General features: G+C 38.6%; 1 protein-coding gene across 1 annotated transcript in view; it reads right to left on the bottom strand.

Moving 5' to 3' along the window:
* Positions 1–235: 235 nt before the first annotated feature.
* Positions 236–22,635, bottom strand: part of LOC149220822 (Polynucleotidyl transferase, ribonuclease H-like superfamily protein) — a 76,506-nt gene continuing 54,106 nt past the window's right edge. The window contains exons 5-8 of the mRNA XM_089384927.1: positions 2,585–2,722; positions 2,388–2,475; positions 2,145–2,265; positions 236–682 (exon numbers count right to left, since the gene is read on the bottom strand). Of these exons, the coding sequence (XP_089241053.1) occupies positions 508–682; positions 2,145–2,265; positions 2,388–2,475; positions 2,585–2,722 (522 nt within the window). The 3' untranslated portion in view covers positions 236–507. The remainder of the gene's footprint in view (positions 683–2,144; positions 2,266–2,387; positions 2,476–2,584; positions 2,723–22,635) is intronic.

The raw sequence follows: 22,635 nt of genomic DNA, 5'->3' as shown, positions 1-22,635 counted from the left end.
ATTAACGTAACTAAAACCTTCAGTAAAATGGGCATTTCATACCTCCAACAGAAGCTGTAAATTGTAGTTCATTTAAGCAGTAGTAATTCACTTGCAAATTAACCTCCTGGATTTGAGGATAAACTTTCATTAACACATTATTCCAAACCCCACAACTCTCTTCAGTTCTTTGAAATACTACGCCCTTCTATTGATGTGAATAGAACGTTCCTCCATTAAACTTATCACAAATCAATAGTCATTACCACTTAGGAAATATTTGCTATTATCTTCTCTGATGATCAAGGACAAACCGCATGCTGACTTGTTTCAAATCAGAACACTGAAAAGCTCAATGCCCGATGTCAAGGATACCCATTCGATAAAAAGAGTTACTATTAATAGATCAACGACAGATATTGTTTCATCTTGTGACAGTTATGTCCTAACAATGTTTGTCATAATTAGAATAGAAGATAAACAACATTGGTAAGGCTTGCAAAAGACTTCCATATCGATTGAAATATTTTACAAACAGCCATTGACCTGCTGAAGTTTTCTAGCAGAAAAAAATTTAAAACGGCCTTTACCACTGGATTCTAGTTCTTCTGACTTTCGTTTTAGAGAAGGAAAGCTTAATGTTTGTTGCTTTTTCTTATTTCCTTCATTACTTGCTTTCTCTTTGTCGTCTTCATCTGGTTCCCTGTCTCCAATTTAGTTTAAAAAGCATCAGAAACAAGAAAACGGAGAATTGATGTTTCGTCTGAAACTGAAGAGTTATTAGCTGAATGTACATGGAAAAAAGTAATCTTTGAACACAATCTCCTATTCATCAACACGATACCACCGAGTACTGCATTCCACTTAAAGATAGAAAAAGACCTTTGTTACATTAAAAGATTATATAATGTTTGCTACAAAAATGAATTTATGGATGTTGCATCAGCGGTCCCAACAGGTTGTTGAGAAATCAGGAGGTTTATCAATTTTACATTAGATTTCTCTTTCATAGTAACTGCTTGTGAATTAGTTGGCTTCTTATTAATATTTATTCTGCTTTATTTCATCAAACAATTACTATAGCATAAACATGAAGATCACAGAAACAAAAGAACACAGAATATAGGCTCTCAGCCAGGGCAAAACCCCTCTCCTAGGGGAAAACCCAGTCAAAATCTCTTCTTATAAATCAGATCAAAGTGAGACATCCAAGACCCATGACCACAGAAGAACTTCCACCTCTAGATGCCAAGTCAAACCTTCCATTCTGCTCAACAAATTCATCATCAAGATATCAGCAACAAGAGAAGTACCAAGGCAAAATTTCCACATATTCCATCTCAAGAAGAAACTCTTCCATTTCAAACTTCATCCCTCCACTTCATCTCTCTTCTTCTGCGAAATTTCAGATCAAAAACACATCCAAGTGTGTGTCCAAATGAGCTCATATCATCTTCTATTTATACTGTCCAGAGGGGTGTGAACAGACATGTCCATTGGGGCAGGGCCGACTTGACATCTAGAGGGGTTTTTGACCCAAAATTACATAATTAAAATTATTTTTTCTTTTTCTTTACAAGAAGTCCAAATAGGACTTTAATTCTTTGACTCGACAAAACCTAGAAGCATGAAGAACATGCTTATCTAATAATAATTATTATTATTTTGAGCATGAAACCAATGCTCAAAAATATTTTTTTCTTTTTCTTCCTTTTGCTTTTTACATAAAATACATAGAGGTACAATTATGAAGACCGAAACTAGTTACATCTTTCAACACAGATAGTGTCTTTAAATTCATAATTATGATGTACCTTTTATTGTCTAGTAACGAAATATAAGATGCATTTTACCCAAGGGAAAAAGGGGGGAAAAGGTGACAATTATAAGAACCAGTCACTAGAGACACCTCAAATATTTAACGCTAGAAACAGGAAAGTCATATTTTAAATATAAACAAAGAGAATGTAATCTAAGCAGCTACAACAGGGACTCTCATTCATGATTTGTCAAATTATTAAGTTATTGAAAAACAACTTATAAATTTAAGTAAAACTAAGCATAGCCAATTGTAGCATTTCAATGAGTCCTAACTATTCTCCTTTGTCCTCCATTGTACTTCGAACTTAAGTTTATGCATTAAAAAATATTGGCATGTGACTTACCAGATCACTGTCACACCCTTTTCGGTATAACTGTTGCAAGTTGCCCAACTGAATCGTACCAATGTTGGAAATCCAAATACTGGATGTTTATTTTCTTCCAGCCAGGCTTTTGTTTCAGGATCTGTACAGAAAACTGGATTAGAGAAATAGATATAGGACTTAAGGGCACAAAGGGCAGAATAAATAATCACTGGTAACAATTGAAATTGATGATAGGGAAAGTAAATGCAAAAGAGAATATACCCCCTGGATATCCTGAGCCAAAGTTTCTGCTTATGCCCTCAGCAGTCTCATCCAATACCCAGCCCCGCAAAGCATTATCTCTGGTCACCTATCATCAATATAACCTCCCAATCCTTCCCAATTTAGTCGTGTAAAATACTGAAATGGTGTTTTTGATATTGGAACTTATGTAGAAACTTTCAATCACTTAAACTCACCTTGGCGACAATGCTTGCTCCACTGACAATTGGATAAAGGCTATCAGCTTTCTTAGAAACTACAAATTTAATGCCAGGAAATTTTTCTTCTAGTTTAATTCTGTACTTATCTGCATCTCCGACAGTGTCAACATAAACCTGAAGCAATGGTACCCATGGCAAAAATTCAAAAAACTACCAAAAAATTAATTGTGAAGGTAAAAAATCAATGGAATTGCGACTAACCATTTCGTCTGATGAGAACATAACCAAGCTTGGCCATGTCACCATCAGTGGCCCAAGCAAACGAAGCTAAATACAATATCTAAGGAGAGACAAAAGTGGTAGGAAATTGGTAGAATTGAAAAGAACAAAAACAATATATCAATCCATAATATTTATTTACTCAGCACTGAGGTTGATTGAGAAAAAAACCCTGCAAGCCAAGTGGCATGGCATTGTGGAGGGCAAACATTACCATGCAATAAAAACTCTAGTGGAATAAGACAATGATTATCATTCTGCGAGCATGGCAACTGCAGGCAGACCCCAAAGGGATATGCCAGATGAAGGAAATGTGAATGCCAGTGAAGAAAGGATGGGCAAGGATGACAATGCTGATATACAGGAGGCAGCCATTTCACCTACTAATGTGGACACCTTGGGCATCATTAAGCAGGTGAAGGGCCAAGGCACAGCAGCGGAGTGGCATTAATGGCACATCGAATTGTGGCATTAATGACACATCCAACTGACAATAAAAAATGATGAAGCAGAGAGAAGCTGAATGGGTGATAAGGCAGATGCAGGTGTTACTGATCACGGCCTCTCTGATCCTAATTGCAGAGACTGGCAACGTCTGAAAGGTGTTAATTCTCAATACATGGTCAGCAAATCTCCACTACTAAAACAAAACCCTCAGCAAAGAATCGAAATTTGATTAATCCCCATTAAAACAGCAGATAAAGAAATACTAGATCTACAAACACGAAAATCTGAATCGTAACAGAAAGCTAAACAGCACTCAATCACATCACTTTTAATTAACTCAAAAAAAATCACAATACATTGTACAACTAGTTGGAAACTTCCATTGTCTAACGACCACAGTGAAGCACCCTATCATCCTTTATAGAATAAGAAAGGATAGGGGCTACATTGAATCTAGACATGTAAGTGGTGTGCCAGACTTAACAATGTCAAACCCTAAGCCTAAAGCACCCTGAAGGATGCATCCTAGTGCATGGATAACCATACCTAGTATAGTGCGCCCCACTATAGACAACTCACCATGAGTGTGTTTGACACATAATCCTTCAGGATTTTGCATTAATTGTAAATATGTAAATAATAGAAAATGAAGAATCACAAGTGGATAGGAAGAGTCCCTCAACCTTGGAATATGAAACCAAAGGTCACATCAATTGTTTTATATAACCTATTACTCATTAATGTGGAATCATCCAACATTGGAATATTCCTTTGACATGGTATTAAAGCAGGTTCCAACTCCATTCCCGAATCCCGCTCAACAACACCTCTTGGTCCTTCAGGCCCCATGCCACTCAGATCTCCCATTCTGAATCTAGCTGACCTTCTCTCAACAAGATTCGTGCTGGGTTCTTTGCATACTGTCCCAAAATGGCAAAACATTTTTGTTGGGCATTCTCCTTGTGCCCTAATTGCTCCTGCAACCTGAAACATCTCGCTGAACTATAACAAAATCTTTTGTTGTTTCTCTATGCACCCAAGTTCTAGTATGTCCCAAGCCCTAACTGCATTTTATTTCTCAAGCTCTTGCACTTCTATCAATATCACCCTCTTCTCTGTTCCATTAGACCTCTTCTCTTTTTGATTCTCTGGTATTTGACATCTAGATTCAACCTCAACACATCCTTAACCGATCTCATGTTAACAACCATAGAGATGATAAAGCATCAATCTCCATTGGAAAGGTTTTGGTTTCATTCCCATCCACTCACCAACCCAAATTCTTGTGGCAATTCAGAGAGCTTGCTTGGAGGTGCTTTCTCTATCAAGATGAAAAATGATTTTCGAGCAAACATTGTGAAAAACACTACCTAATCTTACAGAAGTACTCGTCGATCCCTGTGAATGTACATTCCCATTTATGCAAAGGTATATCTTCCGTCGGGACCTATTTCATTCTGATTGTTCAGGTTGTCTAGACAATCACAAAAAGGAGATGTTTTTTGATGTTTAAAGCAGTGTGGAAAAAGTCTACAAAAAATCCCGATTTAATCCTAAAAACGCGATTTTTTGAACTAAACGATTTAACCCCCCGACTTTTTGGCGACTTTTTCACAAAGGAAAAGATCACGATTTTTTCCTGATACTCCCGATTTAATCGGGAGTCGACCCAAAAAGTCTTCCTCCCTTCCCAGGCCGTGGATAAAGAGGCCGCAAAGGTGAAAAAATTGTAAATTGAAGCTTCCATCCATGCATTTTCAAGTTATTGCATTGTATTGTTTGTCATACTTCTTGCGAGCATAGTAGTCTCATTTGTAATCTGTTAGTTTTGAGGTTAAGATATGTTTTTGTTTTCCAAGGAAAAACAAATCTTTATACTTCATATTTCTAGTTAGAAAGTAAAGTATACATTGGCTAAGCCTCCAGGCTTTCAGTGATCTAGACTCTAACAACCACTGCCCCTTCAAAAGATTACAAAAGTACCAAAAGGACAAGCATACAACAGTGTTCCGTAGAAAGAACCCCACACCATCAAAAACATTGTTACAGTTGTTGAATGCTTCTAGAAGAAACAACAAAGAGGAGGTCATGAAGATCAAATAACAACAACTTGTCCAAAAAAAAACAAAGCCAGTGCCTCAAAAAAGAACCCATTTTCAGACAGGAACAAAGTACTTGTGAAATCTTGTGACAGCAAAGATCCTTCCTGCAATGAGAGCACGTTTTAAAAGGGAATCTTCTTTAGTGGTGAACTCCTTGTAAATGTGGGGAAAGGTTATGTATCAGAAGTGGATTTTACCTCCAAGAGTTTTTGAATAATAGATGCCAAGGCTAGGTTAGTAATCTGACATCTACTATTTTCTCAGAAAATAAGCAGCTTGGAGTCACTAGGCGTTAATTTTCACATCTATTGTGATACTCATTGTTAATTTTCATTGGACCTACCACCTGACACCTTATTACCCAAGCAAATTACAATCCACTAAATAAATGCATAACTTATTTCTTAATACAGTTAGTGGAAACAAAAATTAAAAGGGGAAGAGGATCTCAGTGACTGATTACTTGATGGCTTTTAGATGACTCATGATATACATTTATTATATTTTTTGTTGATATTTTGACTCTTGAGAGTTGAGACTCAGACAGGACTCAAAATTCAGGAGTTGATTCACTATTTTGATATGTGATGTAGCACTAGACTTCATATGCATATTATATATTAGCTTACTTTACATGTTTATGTGGAAATCAATTTATTTGATGTTGTGGATACTCTAGATGTTAAAAAAAAAAAATTAAAAATGAATAATTTTGTGTTTTTTTTAATTTTGCCGACTTTTTCAAAAAACTCCCGACTTTAACGAGTTTTTCAACTTTTGGACCCTTGCCGAATTAATCCCGACTTCGACTTTTTCCACATTGGTTTAAAGGAGTGATTGGTATGACGGTGACCCTCAGATTTCTTCTATTTGTTACTTGATAGCTAAAGACAGAACTGTACCGATTCTAGGTGAAATGGAAATGGAGTTATAATCCCTGGATATTCAGACTTAAAGAGCCAGTGACTTGCATCTTAGTGTAAAAGAGGTCACAACTTGGATGAAGCTGGTCCAATCATTTCAATTGAAGTTGAATGGTGGCAACACTTATTCAATAGCGCATTGTTGAAAATCAGATTGAAACCCCTGAGCAGATAGCTAGAGCTCATTATTTTAGCAAAGATTTGTTCTGTTTGAAGATGCATTCTCACTTCCATTGTTGGTGTGGTGTTGATTAGCAAGGACAACTACAGAGAATGGTCCAATAAGATAGGCACACTCTCATCTTTAATGATTTGTGGAATGGCATCCATGAAAGAGAAGCTGCCACTAGAAAAAGAGAGGAGGATAGCACACCTACTAAAGCCTACATCAAATAACGAGCTACCTATATGCAAGAACAAGAACAAATAAAGCATATGCCTTGATTGTTGCATCAATAAGTGAAGGGGTGAGCCATCATATTGTTCCCATCTAAGTTGCAGGAAACGTAGGGCAAGGGAGCGTTTCCGTACCGAAACGAGTACGAAACGCTGAAACACGTGTGGTACGGCCCTGAAACGCATTTTAGGCCGTACTGCCACGTTTCACGAAACTGAAACGTGGCCAGTATGGCCTGAAACGCGTTTCAGAGTTGTACGACTCACGTTTCAGCTTTTTACTTGTGTTTTTTTTTTTTGTTAATTTGTTTTCTAATTTATTTTTAGGTTATGCTAGTGACTTCTAGTTGCTTCTAGATGCCTATCTAAAGTTATAAAAGTGAACTTTTGCCCTAGTGTTGATATGCAATTCATGGTAATGTTAAATTCTTAAAGTAAAAGGATATGTACTAGGGTATGGAACTTGTATTTAATCAAGAGAACCAAGCCCTCTATGCAAGGGAGACTCCCAATAATCAAGAGCATGTAGGGTACTAGGGTATGAAACTTGTATTTAATCAAGAGCACTAAGGTCGTTCGACTATGTAGGAGGAGACTCCCAATCAAGCACGAGACAAGAAATTAGAAATTTCTCGTGGCTGATTTTGGATATTTCTATTTTCATTATGTGATCATTCATGAGTAAATGTGATGTAAATTTAGAGACTTATAGTTTATGCATTGACAATTGACAATTTTATCATGATGTAATAAATTAGAATGTATCATATATGCTTTATGATTGCACATATTTCTTAAATGTCCTAATATATATATATATATATATATATATATATATATATATATATATATATATATATTCGTGTTTCCCCGTTTCCAAAATTTGGGGAGATCGCATTTCGTATCGGTTCCCGTTTCCCCGTTTCGTGCAACCTTGGTTTCCATTACAAACTCACATGGTGCAACTAATGTTCAAGCTCTTCAACCTAGAGTTGAAAGATGATGATCCCATGGCCCTAGGTTCAGTGATCAAAGCCATCATCCATATTACATAACATAGATGCTACTAGAGTGAAAATAGCCTTTCTCTCACAGCATTCATCAAGGCCTTCTACCCTATATATTCTCACTATCTTGAATCCCTGCAAGCTAGTGACCAACTAAAGTCCATTAAATTTGACTCTCTAGTGGAGAAAATGGAAAAACAAGAGAAACCTTTTGGAAAGAGGAAGACAGTAACTCAACCCTTTCAAGAACAATGTGCCTTGCTCATAAATGGGAGAATCAATCACATGATTCTTCGAGAGGAAGTGACAATAAAAGAGGACGTGTAAGAAAGAATTCCAGAGGTGGAAGGGTAAACACCATCAAGTAGACTTGATCTTCATCGCATTCGCTGCAGCAGAAATGGACATGATGCATCAACATGCAAAACCCCTTGGGAGAATATCAAAGACAAACAAGATCAAAAAGAAGACAAAGGTAAACAAAAATGTAAAGCACCTAAATCTGCTCATTATATCGTTACCCATTGCAATATTGGAGTAACTGAAGATTTATTTCATACTTATTTGCTTCTTGCAGAGATGCATGACTATTTGACAAAGGTGCAACCTGCCACATGGCCTTCCATAGAGACTTTTTTGAAGACTTCAATGACAATGTAGATGGCATGGCATATTTTGCAGATAAATAAAGTCTGAAACCCTCGTCACTCAACACCTTCGAACTTAAACTTCCATGATTTCCTATTATTTTACATGATACATTGTATATTCCAGAGCTACAAAGGAACTCGTTGTCCCTCATGCACATTCAACAACAAGCCACTCTATTCATATCATAAGGAAAGCATCTAACAACATGGTTGTCATGACTGGAGTATAGGATGACAGATTGCTAAAGCTAAAAGGGACATCCACTCATACATAGAATTCTGCATACCTCTCTCACCATAATAAAGATACATTGTCATCTTATCATCTATGGTGTATTGGATTTGGACATATTAATCATGACAGCTTTCATTTATTGAAAAAGAATGATGTTTCTTGTTTGTCTACTATTGCTAGAAACTGAAGCAATGTGATGCTTGTATCCATGGAAATCACAGCAAATAACCCTCCCATGATTCCACTTCCAGAGCATGCAGAAAACTTGAACTAATACATTCTGACTTGTGTGGCCCCATGCCTTTTTATCTGCTAATGGCAATAAATATATGATGACTCTTATTAATGATTACACCAGGATGCATTCGGTGTACTTGCTGGAAGATAAATCTCAAGCTTTTGAAACCTTCTGAAATTTTTTATGTATGGATTCAAAATGAAGCACAATCACATATTGGCTCTCTTTATACAAATAATGGAAGAGAATATACATCTAATGATTTGAAAACTATCTTCGCCAACATGGGATTCAACATCAAACTACAGTTCCATACAATCCTCAACAAAATGGTGTAGTTAAAAGAATGAACAAAACTATCTTGAATATGGTTCGCTCCATGATGTCTGATGTTTTGAATGATGCAGTTCTATGTGCAGTATACAAGGAAAACATATGTCCATCTCATGCTCTCAGAAATAAGACTCCTTATGAAATGTGGTATGGTTGCATTCCTTTAGTGTGGCATCTTAGGGTCTTCAATCCCCCCAGTTATGCCTTGATTCCCAAGGGGAAAAGAAACAAACCTAATGCAAGAAATCAAAAGTGCACCATCTTCAGGTACTCAGATACCACTAAGGCATATTGTTTTTATGATGAGGTAAACAAGAAGTTCATGAAGAAGGTGGTGGGCGGGGGAGTGGTGTTCCCTATCTTGGATCAATCTCTGAAATCTTCTTTGCAAGCACCATCTCCTCCTCATGAAGTTTTGGTCACTTCATAACAAAAAGAAGATCCTTTGAATGATCTGATTGAGAGGATCAGAAGGTTGAATCTTGATCCATCCCCATCTCAATTAGTGGAGCAACCTAGACCATCTCAGAAGAGTCCCCCAAAATGGCTCATCAAAACACTTGAAAGTGTTTGTCCTAATGAGGTTAGAACAACAAGAACCAGAGGTTCCCCCAAACAAGATGGAGATGATGTAGATAATTCTAATTCAGTTGATGTAGATATTATGGATGTTTCATATGATTATGGATTCAATTTATCTACTAACTTTCAACCAAGTTCCTTTAAAGAGGTTGTTTATCATGATGAGTGGAAAGAAACAACACAAAAGGAGTGTGATGCTCTCATAAAGAATAGAAGATGGAAGTTGGTGGACCCTCCACCTAACCAATTGGCTGCAAGTGGATCTACAAGAACAAGTACAAATCAGATGGCTCACCTGACAAACACAAAGCAAGGCTCATGGCAGAAGGATTTGAAAAGAAGAAAGGTGTTGATTATGAGGAGATTTTTGCCCTCACAACAAAATGAGCCACCATCTAGACACTCTTTGCCTTGGCAACTTAAAATGGATGAAAAGCTCATCAAATGGATGTGAAGGTTGCTTTCTTGAATGGAGACTTGAAAGAGAATGTCTTCATGTCTCGAAAGGTTTTGTTGTGAAGGGACAAGAACGGAAAATATATTCATCAAATCCTTATATGGCCTAAAACAAGCATTGTGAGCCTTGTATTAAAAGTTAACTAAGGATGCAACCAAGTAGAGACAGCTTGTGAGTCTTATCTGCCTTACTACCACCACACTAGATATTTCATTCGTCGTTGCGATTTTTTCCAAGTTTATGCAAAAAACTTGTAAAGACCATTAGTCTATTGCAAAAAAAATCTAAAATGCCTTAAGGGATGGAGCATATAAGCTCAACAATAGACATAAATACATAAATTTTTATTAATAAAATGAATGATAATACAATTGTGGGAGGTCCCTGGCTTAAATACTGCCTCAAGTGCTTCTTGGTGAATGGGCATGATCTTTGATCATGCCCTTTTGCCTAACTTAACTAATCATTACAAAGATAATTAATTTTTACATAACATTGTCTTCCTCCTGAAAAGATGCTTTGTCCTCAAAGCATGTTGAAGAATCTAGGGCAAAGTAGTGTAGTGTGATTCTTCGTTACTTGATAACAATTTGTGGAGTGTTTTTACTTTTCCTTATTAGCTTATTCTTCTTCTTATTATTATTAGTGCATATTTGTGTACTTCATCAAACTACTACCAAAACATAAAAACAAGAACACAAGATGTTGGCTCTCTACCAGGGCCAAAACCTCTCTTCTCTTGAGAGGAAAACCCTTTAGTGAATTTCTCTTATTGAAGCTTCTATTGATCAATGCCAAACCCTAGACCCCTAACAAGAATATCCTCCAAGCACAAGTCAAGTCCTTCCCTCTTTCTGCACCTTGTTTCCCGGCACTTTGTTCCCTAACACTTCGTTTTCCGGCACTTCGTCTTCCTTCTTCCAGCACTTCGTTCTTCTTTCGATTGTTGGTAAGTCTTGTTATACTTGCTCTATAAGACATGCCTTTGATGAGACCCTTCCCTTATGGTGATCCCTTTACTCTGTTAGCCAACCAATGAACTTTTATGACTGTCAAGGGAGAGTTGTTATGACAACATTGCAGCCCTAATTCTCGTACGTATGAGAGGTACCCTAGAGAATTAGGGTCCTTTTCCTTCGCTAGATAGATAGGCTTCTTCGCTTGTCTTGGCAAGCCTTGTAGGCCTAGTTTCAAACCCAAACAACACAAGATTATGGATTGCTTGTCCATGTTGTCATATCCGCAGATTTTTCCTCCTCCTCCTTGCACGTGTGACTGTTTCTAGCCCTAGAAACAGTCTGCTACCTTCGTTGTTCTTCCTCCTTACTTCGTTGCCCTTGTAGACCCTTTACTTCGTCTTCCTTCGTTCCTCTTTTTGCCTCCTTTCCTTTGCAAATTTCAGAGCTGATTAAATGCGTTACAGAGGAGTGGACAACTTCTATATATAGAGGATTGTCCCTCCATTTAGACCAACTTGTCACTTGTTTGCAGGTCGACTTGTCACCTGTTTGCAGGCCGACTTGAAGAGTATACTTCAGATGGTTTCTTTGGTGGTATTGCTTGCTTGAAGGAGCTTCTTGATGGTGCCTTAACATAGGAGGGGACTTGACTTTGCTTGGAGGTATTCTCTTGACTTTAATACATATTTATACAAGTTGTAAGTTTGTAACATGCCCTTAAGGTCTTCAACATTTTTCTTTTGACTATTTGACTCACCTATAGCACTTTAACTAGTGCTAGACCTATTTCAATGAGCAAGACACTCATTGACATAAATCATAAAAAATAATATTTCTTTTCTTGAATAAATACAAATATCAAAAGTACATTTATGAAGACCGAACCTAGTTACATTTCCTTCAACACTCCCTCTTAACTAGGGATGTATTCATACAACATTACAAGGTGTTTGGCCATTATCAATCTTGAAGAATTCACATAAGAGAAACCGGATTTGCAATCCATCTGTTATAGCATCATATCCATCAGCATTGTCATAGTGCAAGGCCTTGACTAACAGCTCCATCTATTTACGAGACCATGAGCTACAATGCTGGCGAGACCAATGATTTATAGACACCTTCATCATTGTCTCTCAAGGTACATACCCACTCGGCTGTTCACTAAGTATGACCTTCTAAGACTATTCTAGGGCACAAGTAAAGGCATCATAAATAGGAACAGAGCCAGTAGCTTTGGTAGATCTAGCACCAGGGGGGCCCAATATAATATAAGGCAACCATCGGGAGCACTCAAACCTCTGCCTCCTCTCCCTCTCCTCTCCCTTTTGGTCGAGCAGGTCGAGCCTGCTTACGCATCCTCTCCTCTCCCTTATGGTCGAGCACCTAAAGGTCCTTATCAGTCGAGCACCTAAAGGTGATGGCGGTCACTCGAGCCTGCTTACGCATCCTCTCCTCTCTCGGCAAAGATCGTGTGAGTGTGCAGTTATGCCTCAGATGCTTCGCAATCAATCGTGGAAATATGAGGGCCTCCATCTATCTATTTTCTTATCTTTCCAGCCAGAAATTGTTCATCCATCTCCATTTCCCCTATCTTGGTTCCCAGCCCTCAAAGAATATCAGTCCTCTTGCCTACTCTTGTCTTAGATGTCCTACACGTCCTCAAAGAGTATTGGATGCCAGATGATTACCTAATCCTCCCATTCTTTCTTCCCAAGTGAAGACAAGAATGTTGTGTCTATCTTGTGTCTACATTTCCATTCATGGCCTTCATCTAGACTTACGGTTGTTAGTCCTGGTCTAGTGCATAACCCATGAGATGGAAAAACACAAATGTCACTCCTTTGTAATCAAGGGTGATCCAAAACTCCCTTTTGATTAGGGACTTGTCAGAGCTCCCTCTTAACTAGGGACTCTTTCATTCATCAGCAACTTCTTGTTCGTGGGTCCTTTCGCTGCATGATCTCCTTCCTTTCTTTGATGTCATGAAGTCTTTGTTCGAACTTCTTCTAGGCAGGGCATCATCCATCGATCGCTTTCCTTCCTGGTGTTGAAGTTTCTGAGCCTACCAATTAGAAACCCTCCATGCACTTCACTGATTTATTCCTACCTACTTGTTCAGTTACTTAACAAGTTATTTACAATGTAAATACTGAAAATAAACACTAGTGCACACTCAACATATTACAAATCAACAACTGAAGGAAACAAAAACAATCACACCAAATGACACCGTTATTTTTTGACCAATGTCCCCAGAAAAACCCAATGCGGAAAAACCGGTGCAGTTATCTAAGGGTTTTCTTATTAAGCAATTTCAGAGTAGAATCTGGGTGCCAAATCCAGGTTACCCAACAAAGAATTTCCTTGGCAGTAGTACCTCTCAGTCTGAGACAAATGTCCCGGCTGAAACACTGGAAAAACCTTCCGACAGCTCCTCAGCTCCAATCTGCCCCAAAAACCCCAGCATCTGCCTTTCTGGACTGCGTCAACCTCTATCTACCCAGCGTTGGCCCTGTGTCACCCTAAATGGGCCTGTGTCAGCCTCAAGAGGCCCTGCATCATCCTTCTGGCCCTCTGCGTCAGCAACGCTGGCCTCTCTGAAGCACTAAGTTGCTCCTGGCTGCCTCTGCGTGAGCCTTGGCTGCTACTGCGTCACTCTCTTTGACTCTTGCGTTGCTCTCCCAGCACTATCTCTGCCTCTCTGTCTCTCTGTACTCAATGCCCCTCAGCTACAACTCCGATCACTGATTCTATCTCTCTTAGCAAACCCCGCTCTAGAGAATAGAATGATTAATCACTCTGGTGTACTCTCCAAGTGACCCTCAAGCCTCCTCTTATACTTTTCTCGTTGACATATCAACGGCCGAGATTAAGTCCCTAATCAACGGCTAAGATTAGATCTGGCTTGATCCATGTCTTTTGGACCATTCTAACACAGTTTCATATTAATTCACATTAATATTTTAATTTCCCTAAGTTTAGACTTAGGGACTCCATTAAAAATATTAATTATTTTAATATCTCTTGAACTGTTTAGAATCTGCCCAAACCCTTTCTAGGTATTGGAGATCTCATGTGCCCCAACCTCTCCACCAAATTTCGTGGCTAGAGCACATCTGATGCTACCCCAAATCAACACCCGGTTTGTCATGTCATTGCTTCCTTCGTGGAAAGTGTCTTTCTTGCCTTACATCAAGTTTTCTTGTCATCTGACTACTCCTTTGTCATCTGTCCATACTCTGGAATACTCTTCTCATGGATGCTTCATTGTACTTGCTTGTTTACATGCTTCGACCTACTAGCCCATCATGACTTCATCCTAATATTGCTTTCAACATTGCTTTTTCTTTTGCTGGATGGCTTCTTAATCACGACATCTTCATAGAGTAGAATCAATTATTTGCATTTTTATATCTCCAAGGCCTTCATCGGTGTCAAGGGTCATTTCTTCCTTTGTCAGAGTTGTCCTACCTTCTTTCGGGAGATATCTTCAAAGTATCTTGTCAGATAGTGATTCTTGGTGATCATGGTGTTCTTCACATGCTTGATCTATTTCCTCATTCGCTGCTTCTTAGATAGATAGGTCAACCATCTTATGCTCCTTGTGAGAGCATTTCTTCATTGCTTGCTTCCTGGACTAGTCAGCATTTCTTCTTGCTTCGTAGTCAGCAATCTTATACTCCTTATGTGAGCATATTCTTTTGTTGACCTTCATTGCATTGTAGTACATGCCTTCGAGCATGTCCTTGGTGAAAGAGATTCTTTCATACTTGATCACATTATAGAACTATTCCCATCACTCAATAATATACAAATGATAACATGACTAAACTTTGATGTATACATACCTCATCTTGATTCTCCTTTGATCATCTTAGCTTCATTTGGTTGTCCTTGGTGTGGCCCTTCTTGCTTCATCTTAGCTTGCCTGCACATCATCCTTTTCTTGAATCCCATGAATGGGACTTCCCAATGAGACATGTGCTTCTTATTTATGAATCTTCTTTTGAGATTCCATCATAGGGTCTTAAAGACCCTTGCCTTGCAAATGTTTCTTTTCTTTTGTTGATGGAGGTCTTCTAAGATTCTTAACCATGATCAATCTTCTTTTATCATGGATGAGGTCCTATACTAGGTATGCTCCTTCTATATGAATATCTTGAGCTATATCTACCATGCTTCTATATTCTAGAAGATATTTTGGCCCAACCATTTTTATTCTTATTATAAATGCTCTTTCTACATGAGTATCTAAAACTCTATGTACTTCATGCTTCTAGATTCTAGAAGATGTTTCTAGTCATGCAATTTTATTTTATTCCTACATGCTCCTATCCTACTCAAAACCTTGAAAGAAGACTTGAAGTAAATAGTTTGTCTTGGTCATAGTAGAGATCTGACGGATCTTCTTTCTTTTGCTTCTTTTCTTCTTCTTTCACCTCTTGAGTCATGTGAGTTGCTTCCCTCTTTCTTTTGTGAGTTATTGTCTTGCTTAAGCTTAGGACAATTCCTTTAGTAGTGTCCATATTCTTGGCATCCAAAACATAGGATCTTGATGTTCTTCAAGTTGCCTTCTCCAATTGGACTTGCTTGATGACTTGTAGCTTGATGTAAGTCTTGCTTCAATCTGCTCTTCTTTGTAGGTGCCACTATGTAAGGCTCTTCTTTTCCTTGAGTAGATTTGGCTTGATGCTTCAACTTTGTAGATGCTTCTCCTTGATGAGTATTCTTGAGTTGCCCTTTCCTTGATGTGTCACCTATGCTCTGATACCATGTTGAAGAATCTTAGGGCAAAGTAGTGTAGTGTGATTCTTTGTTACTTGATAACAATTTGTGGAGTATTTTTATTTTTCCTTATTAGCTTATTCTTCTTCTTCTTATTAGTGCATATGTGTGTACTTCATCAAACTGCTACCAAAACATAAAAACAAGAACACGAGATGTTGGCTCTCTGCCAGGGCCAAAACCTCTCTTCTCTTGAGAGGAAAACCCTTTAGTGAATTTCTCTTATTGAAGCTTCTATTGATCAATGCCAAACCCTAGATCCCTGACAAGAATATCCTCCAACCACAAGTGAAGTCCTTCCCTCTTTCTGCACCTTGTTTCTCAGCACTTTGTTCCCCAGCACTTCGTCTTCCTTCTTCCGGCACTTTGTTCTTCTTTCAATCGCTGGTAGGTCTTGTTATACTTGCTCTAGAAGACATGCCTTTGATGAGACCCTTCTCTTATGGTGATCCCTTCACTCTCTTAGCCAACCAATGAAATTTTATGACTGTCAAGGGAGGGTTGTTATGATAGCAGTGCAGCCCTAATTATCGCACGTGTGAGAGGTACCCTAGAGAATTAGGGTCCTTTTCCTGCGCTAGATAGATAGGCTTCTTCGCTTGTCGTGGGAGGCCTTGTAGGCCTAATTTCAAACCCAGACAACACAAGATTATGAATTGCTTGTCCCTATTGTCATATCCGCAGATTTTCCTCCTCCTCCTCGCACGTGTGACTATTTCTAGCCCTAGAAACAGTCCCCTACGTTCGTTGTTCTTGCTCCTTACTTTGTTGGCCTTGTAGACCCTTTACTTCGTCTTCCTTCGTTCCTCTTTCTGCCTCCTTTCCTTTACAGATTTCAAAGCTAATTAAATGCGTTATAGAGGAGTGAACAACCTTTATATATAGAGGATTGTCCCTCCATTTAGGTCGATTAGAAGGCCAACTTGTCACCTGTTTGCAAGCCAACTTGAAGAGTATACTTCGGATGGTTTCTTTGGTGGTATTGCATGCTTAAGGAGCTTCCTGATGGTGCCTTAGCATAGGAGGAGACTTGACTTTGCTTGGAGGTATTCTCTTGACTTTAATACATATTTATACAAGGTGTAACATGCCCTTAAGGTCTTCAACCTTTTTCTTTTGATTATTTGACTCACCTATAGCACCTTAACTAGTGCTAGACCTATTTCAATGAGCAAGAAACTCATTGACATATATCATAAAAATATTATTTCTTTTCTTGAATAAATACAGATATCAAAAGTACATTTATGAAGACCAAACCTAGTTAAATTTCCTTCAACAAAGCATACGTAAAGACAGATGTTGTTGACAAAACACTTCAATCTCCCAAGAAGCTTCTTCTTCTTGTAAGTCCTTCCACTTGATCAGGTACTCTTTGATTACTCGAGATCGCAGCTTCTTTTCCCTGATGGAGATGATGCCTTCTAGTTCTAAAATGACCCTTCCTTTGTCATCTAAAAATGGAAGTGTTGTTTGTGATTATTGATGTTCACCAAGTGTGATGGCGCCATACTTGAAGATTGAATTGTTTAACATTTCTATTGTCATTTCCCTTATGATGTTGATGTGGTTATATGGATGTGTTGTGGCTACGCACTTTACCTTGGTGCAATTTCCCTAGATGATATGACTTAATGTTGTCCCACTTATTAGGACATCACCTAGGCAAAATGTGTTTGATCATGTTAGTACCCTCATTGATGTACTTTTTCCTAATTTGGAGTTAGATGGGGGGGTGTATTACATACATTTTTGATGGTCAAGCAATATTTTAAGGTTTTGATGAGGTTTTATCTTGTTATAGTCGTATAATGATTACATTGAGGGGGGCAGTGAATCAATGTAATGGCCAAATTAACCAATTTAAACAATTTAATAATTGATCATAATTGTAAACATAACAGTACAACAATAAAGACTGCCATTATACCAACACATGAAAACCCCAAATATACATGGAAACCCTTGGGGGAGAAAATGAAAAATATTTTATCTTCTTCAATCTTTGATTACATCAATTTGCATGCACCAACTCGCTGGATACACCAAACCCCAAAATAAATTTGCAAGCACCAACATGCTAGAGGCACCAACCACCAAAATAAATTTGCAAGCACCGACCCCCAAAGAAATGCAAGCACAAACTTGTTGTAGGTTCCAACCTGATTGAGGCACCAACCTCTGAAATATGCAAGCTCCAACCTGATTGAGGCACCCACCTCCTTCATCAAAACATAGTGGATGACTTTCCACAATCTTTCAAACTAGATCCACAAGCTCAAGACAAATATGATCATTTGAATTCAATCTAAATCTATTCTTCAATCTTAACAATAGGATCTTCTCCTTTTCTTGTACCTGTTCATAAGCCCCATAACATTTTGACAAGAACTAAATAGCTTCTTGCCCTCAAAAACGTATCTCCATGTCCCCCTTTCAGATTACAAACAAATTCTTTCCATTTGCCCCTTTTCAAAAATTAATTTGCACCTCAAACTAACCCATAAAACATTATAAAAATTAATTGATCAACAAAATGCACCTTTCCAATCCATAGTCTACAAAATGCACTTTTCTTGTGTGCATTTGATAGAATGCACTCCATCGATTTGATTAAAGATTTGACAAAATGCACTTTCAATTAAATTAAAAATCTTTCAGCAAACCTAACAAGACTCGAACCCATGACCACTTGTGGCGTAACCAATTACCAATTCAGTTGTGATGTTCCTTGCTCATTGTCATTCATCAAAAATTGGTTTAGCTTGAATCAAGTTTTAGGAAAAGTTTTATTTGGACTCAAATTGGTGACAAAACCAAAAAAATATGACTTCAAGCTTAACCACATGACCAAGAGCCACACTGTGTATATCTCACAAACCAGATCAATTCACTTGGATTCGAACTCGTGACAAAACCAAACACGCCTTCAAGCTTTACCACAAAGCCAAGAACCATGTTGTGTATCTCAAACCAAATTAATTCACTTAAACTCGAATTTGTGACCAAACCAAATACAATTTCGAGCTTCTCCACAAAGCCAAGAGCCACGCTATATATACATCTTAGAACCAAATACACGTTCAAGCTTCATCATAGTGCCAAGAGCCACGCTATATATCTCAAGCCAGATGAACTCATGACATAACCAAAATCCACCTTTGAGCTTCTCCATAGAGCCAAGAGCCACACTATATATATATATATATATATATATATATATATATATATATATCTCAAAAACAAATATGCCTTCGAGCTTCACCACAATGCCAAGAGCCATGCCATATATCTCAAAACCAAATACTCCTTCGAGCTTCACCACACTGCCAAGAGCCATGCTATATATATATATATATATATATATCTCAAAACCAAATACGCCTTCGAGCTTCACTGCAGTGCCAAGAGCCATGCCATATATATCTCAAAACCAAATACACCTTCGAGCTTCACCATAGTGCCAAGAGCCACACCTTGTATATCTCAGAACCAAATACACCTTCGAGCTTCACCGCAGTGCCAAGATCCATGCCATATATCTCACAACCAAATACACCTTCGAGCTTGACCGCAATGTCAAGAGCCACGCCATATATCATAGACCAAATCAATTCACTCAGACACAAACCAAATACGTCGTCAGGCTTGTATGCATGTCTCAAACTTGATCGATCGATCAATTAATACATTGTGCACCACACCAACACACGAATATATTGTATGGGTGCCCTCGGGCTACGTTGGGGCCTACACCAATTTGAGTTTTTGGTCGACATAAATTTGAATTTGGTGCTAATGTAAAACCGTCCATGCAACTTGATTTGGCACCTAGACCGTGACCAGGGTAGCCCCTAAGGCTTGCTCAATCCTCTATATGACCATCTCATGAGACCTAGGCCTTAGGGGTCCATGGTCAATCCAATTTTGATGTCAGCATGACATCATCATACCACGTGTTACTCTCTGAGTGATGCAACATGTCACTCGGATTTGGCCTGATTGGCCAGCCAAAATTGTTGACTAGACATGCCATGTGGCACCCTGCCATGTTGCCACATCATTTATCACACTACCATGTCATTATGCATGCGTACGTCCACATCATCACCCATGTGTACCTGTACTGCCACTTGTCACCAATATTGTGTCGTCATGTCATCAATCCAAGAGTCTTGTCACTAACAAGTCCACCTGGCATTTGATTAAAGGACCACCTGGCACCTACTACGTGTTGCCATTTCATTGGCTAGAGAAGATCCACGTGGAAGCCATGGGGAGCATGACCTCCATTAAATATCATGCAAGTTTGAACACAATCCACCATTCATCTGCCCTGAGGTGCAAGGCATTTAAGCTCGTTAAATAGTGCACATGTTTGTGTGCCAACTGCCATTTATTGCTCACCAATGCATGGATTTGTCCTGAACATGCGCAAAATTTTAACAAATTTGGTGTTTTGTTAATAAATTTGTTGTTTTTCACCATGTTACTTTCAAACTAGCTTGTATTCTCATTCCGAAGGAGTTTGACCAAGTGCAATATACCATTGGAAAGGTCTCAGCGAGAACTATCCAACCAAACTATCTACATACTCATTTGATAATCATAACTTCAACAAAAAAGCTCAATAATCTTCAAGCCATTGTACCTCCTTGACATCACTAATGTCCCAATCAAATGCTCAATGATCTTCCTTTGGCATGACACCATTACGCCCAACAGTTTCCTTCCTTTGATATCAAAAACATCATACCTTCTTTGATATCAAAAACATCATACCTTCTTTCACATCAATGGCATGACATACTATGACCAACAATCTCCTTTGACAACCAAAACATCATAGCTGCTTTGACATCAATGACATGACATTGGTTGTCATCAATGACAACACTATGCCCAACACTTCAATGGTGTGTCCTAGGTTCAAACCTAGCTGGAGGTTCTACTTTGTCATTATGTTGTTATCATGGTGGCCTTTGCTAGGAGATAAATCCTATTTGCATGGTACACCACTTGTTGGAGGGCACCCCTCTTCATGGGCACACATGTTCATGTTGATTTCATCAATTAATGACTACTGGGAGATTGGACTATGGTTATATTTGATCATTACCTTTGTGCACACAGGTTGAGATTGATTTGACTATTTAATTGTAAAATTAATCCATTTGATTTTTATGGAGGTTAATTGCTTGAGTGCCCTACTACACTTGGTAGCTATTCACACTTTGTTAAGTTTAGGTATGTTCTATGCTTAGAGCAATTTATTTCAATTTTCATAGTTAGCTCAATATCTTTTCCAGATTAACAATCACATCACCATTAAAGTAAACTGCAAATAGAACATAAACATAAATCGCAGAAGACAACCCAAGACAAGAGGACACAAGATGTGGCACTAGCCAGAGACAAACCCCAATGTTGGGAAACCCTTGATCAATTCTTCTTATATGTTCTTCAGTATTTCAGCAGAGAGAGAGATAGTACATTTACAACTGAAATCAACACTTTGACTTATCTAGATGAGAGCATAGATCATCTCTAAGAAGATGATACATGAGATCATTTGAAGACAAGCTGCTTCAACTGATCTCCAAGGTGACTCCTTCACCTATCATCATGCCGCGTCTCGTCATCATGTTGTGCCTCACCGTGTTGCACCATGCTGCACCCATCATCACAATGTTGCATCTCATCATGCTTCATCAATCATGACAGTACCCATCATTGTACTGCATCATGTGCCATTGATACACCATGTGGCCATACTAACCTATGTGTTTGTTCCACCTAGCTAGCTTGTTGTCCCCTGCTTGCTTGTTGTCCCGAGCATGCTTGTTGTCCCTTGCATGCTAGCTGTACTCGCTGCACTAAGTATCACGCTATTGTCCCAATGTGTTATACTAGCAGCACTATGAACTTGCTATATCATACTGTTGTACCTCACCATTGTGTTGCCCCTCATTATGCTATGATACACTTCATCGTTGTACCCATCATGCTGCAGCATTCATCAACATGCTACTGCAATATATATGTTGCTTGCAACATCATGCTGCTTCAATGTATCATCACTATTTTCTCCATCCAAGTGACTGTACTATTATCAACACAGTCCTAACATACGTTGCCTTGCTGGACAGACTTCAACGTATACCCTTCAGCACTCTTCTCCATGTCATACAAGTCGCTTTCAAACCTTCCTTCCTCCATGGCTGTGACTGGGGCATGCTTGAATAGTCTTCTTTTATATCACCTGGAGGACTGCAGTTAGGGCAAAATAGAGCTTCTCCATAGGGCTGCATATAGGGCAACATAGGGCTCTCCATAGAGCTGTGTATAGGGCAGCGTAGGGCTCTCCAATAGAGTTGTGTATAGGGCGGCGTAAGGCTCTCCAATAGAGCTGTGTATAGGGCAGTGTAGGACTCTCCAATAGAGCTATGTATAGTGTAGTGTAGGGCTCTCCAATAGAGCTATGTATAGGGTAGCGTAGGGCTTCTTTTTTAGACTAGCAATTATATCTCTCCTTGTTGCGTTATGTAGGCTTCCTTCACTGTGTTAAAATCTCCTCCATGATAGCATTAGCATCTAGGGCATCCTCTAGGGCAGTGTATCCTCTTTATACCTCTCCTCCCACCAAAACCTAAAGACAAGTGGAGAGGAAGAGATCACCAAGAGGATGTAT

Source organism: Pinus tabuliformis, chromosome Q (genome assembly GCF_031772625.1).
Source record: "Pinus tabuliformis cultivar Carrire ecotype Pingquan chromosome Q, CPIR1, whole genome shotgun sequence".
Lineage (NCBI taxonomy): Eukaryota > Viridiplantae > Streptophyta > Pinopsida > Pinales > Pinaceae > Pinus > Pinus tabuliformis.
Note: the sequence above shows the minus strand (reverse complement) of the source record. Positions and strands in the feature narration are given on the sequence as shown.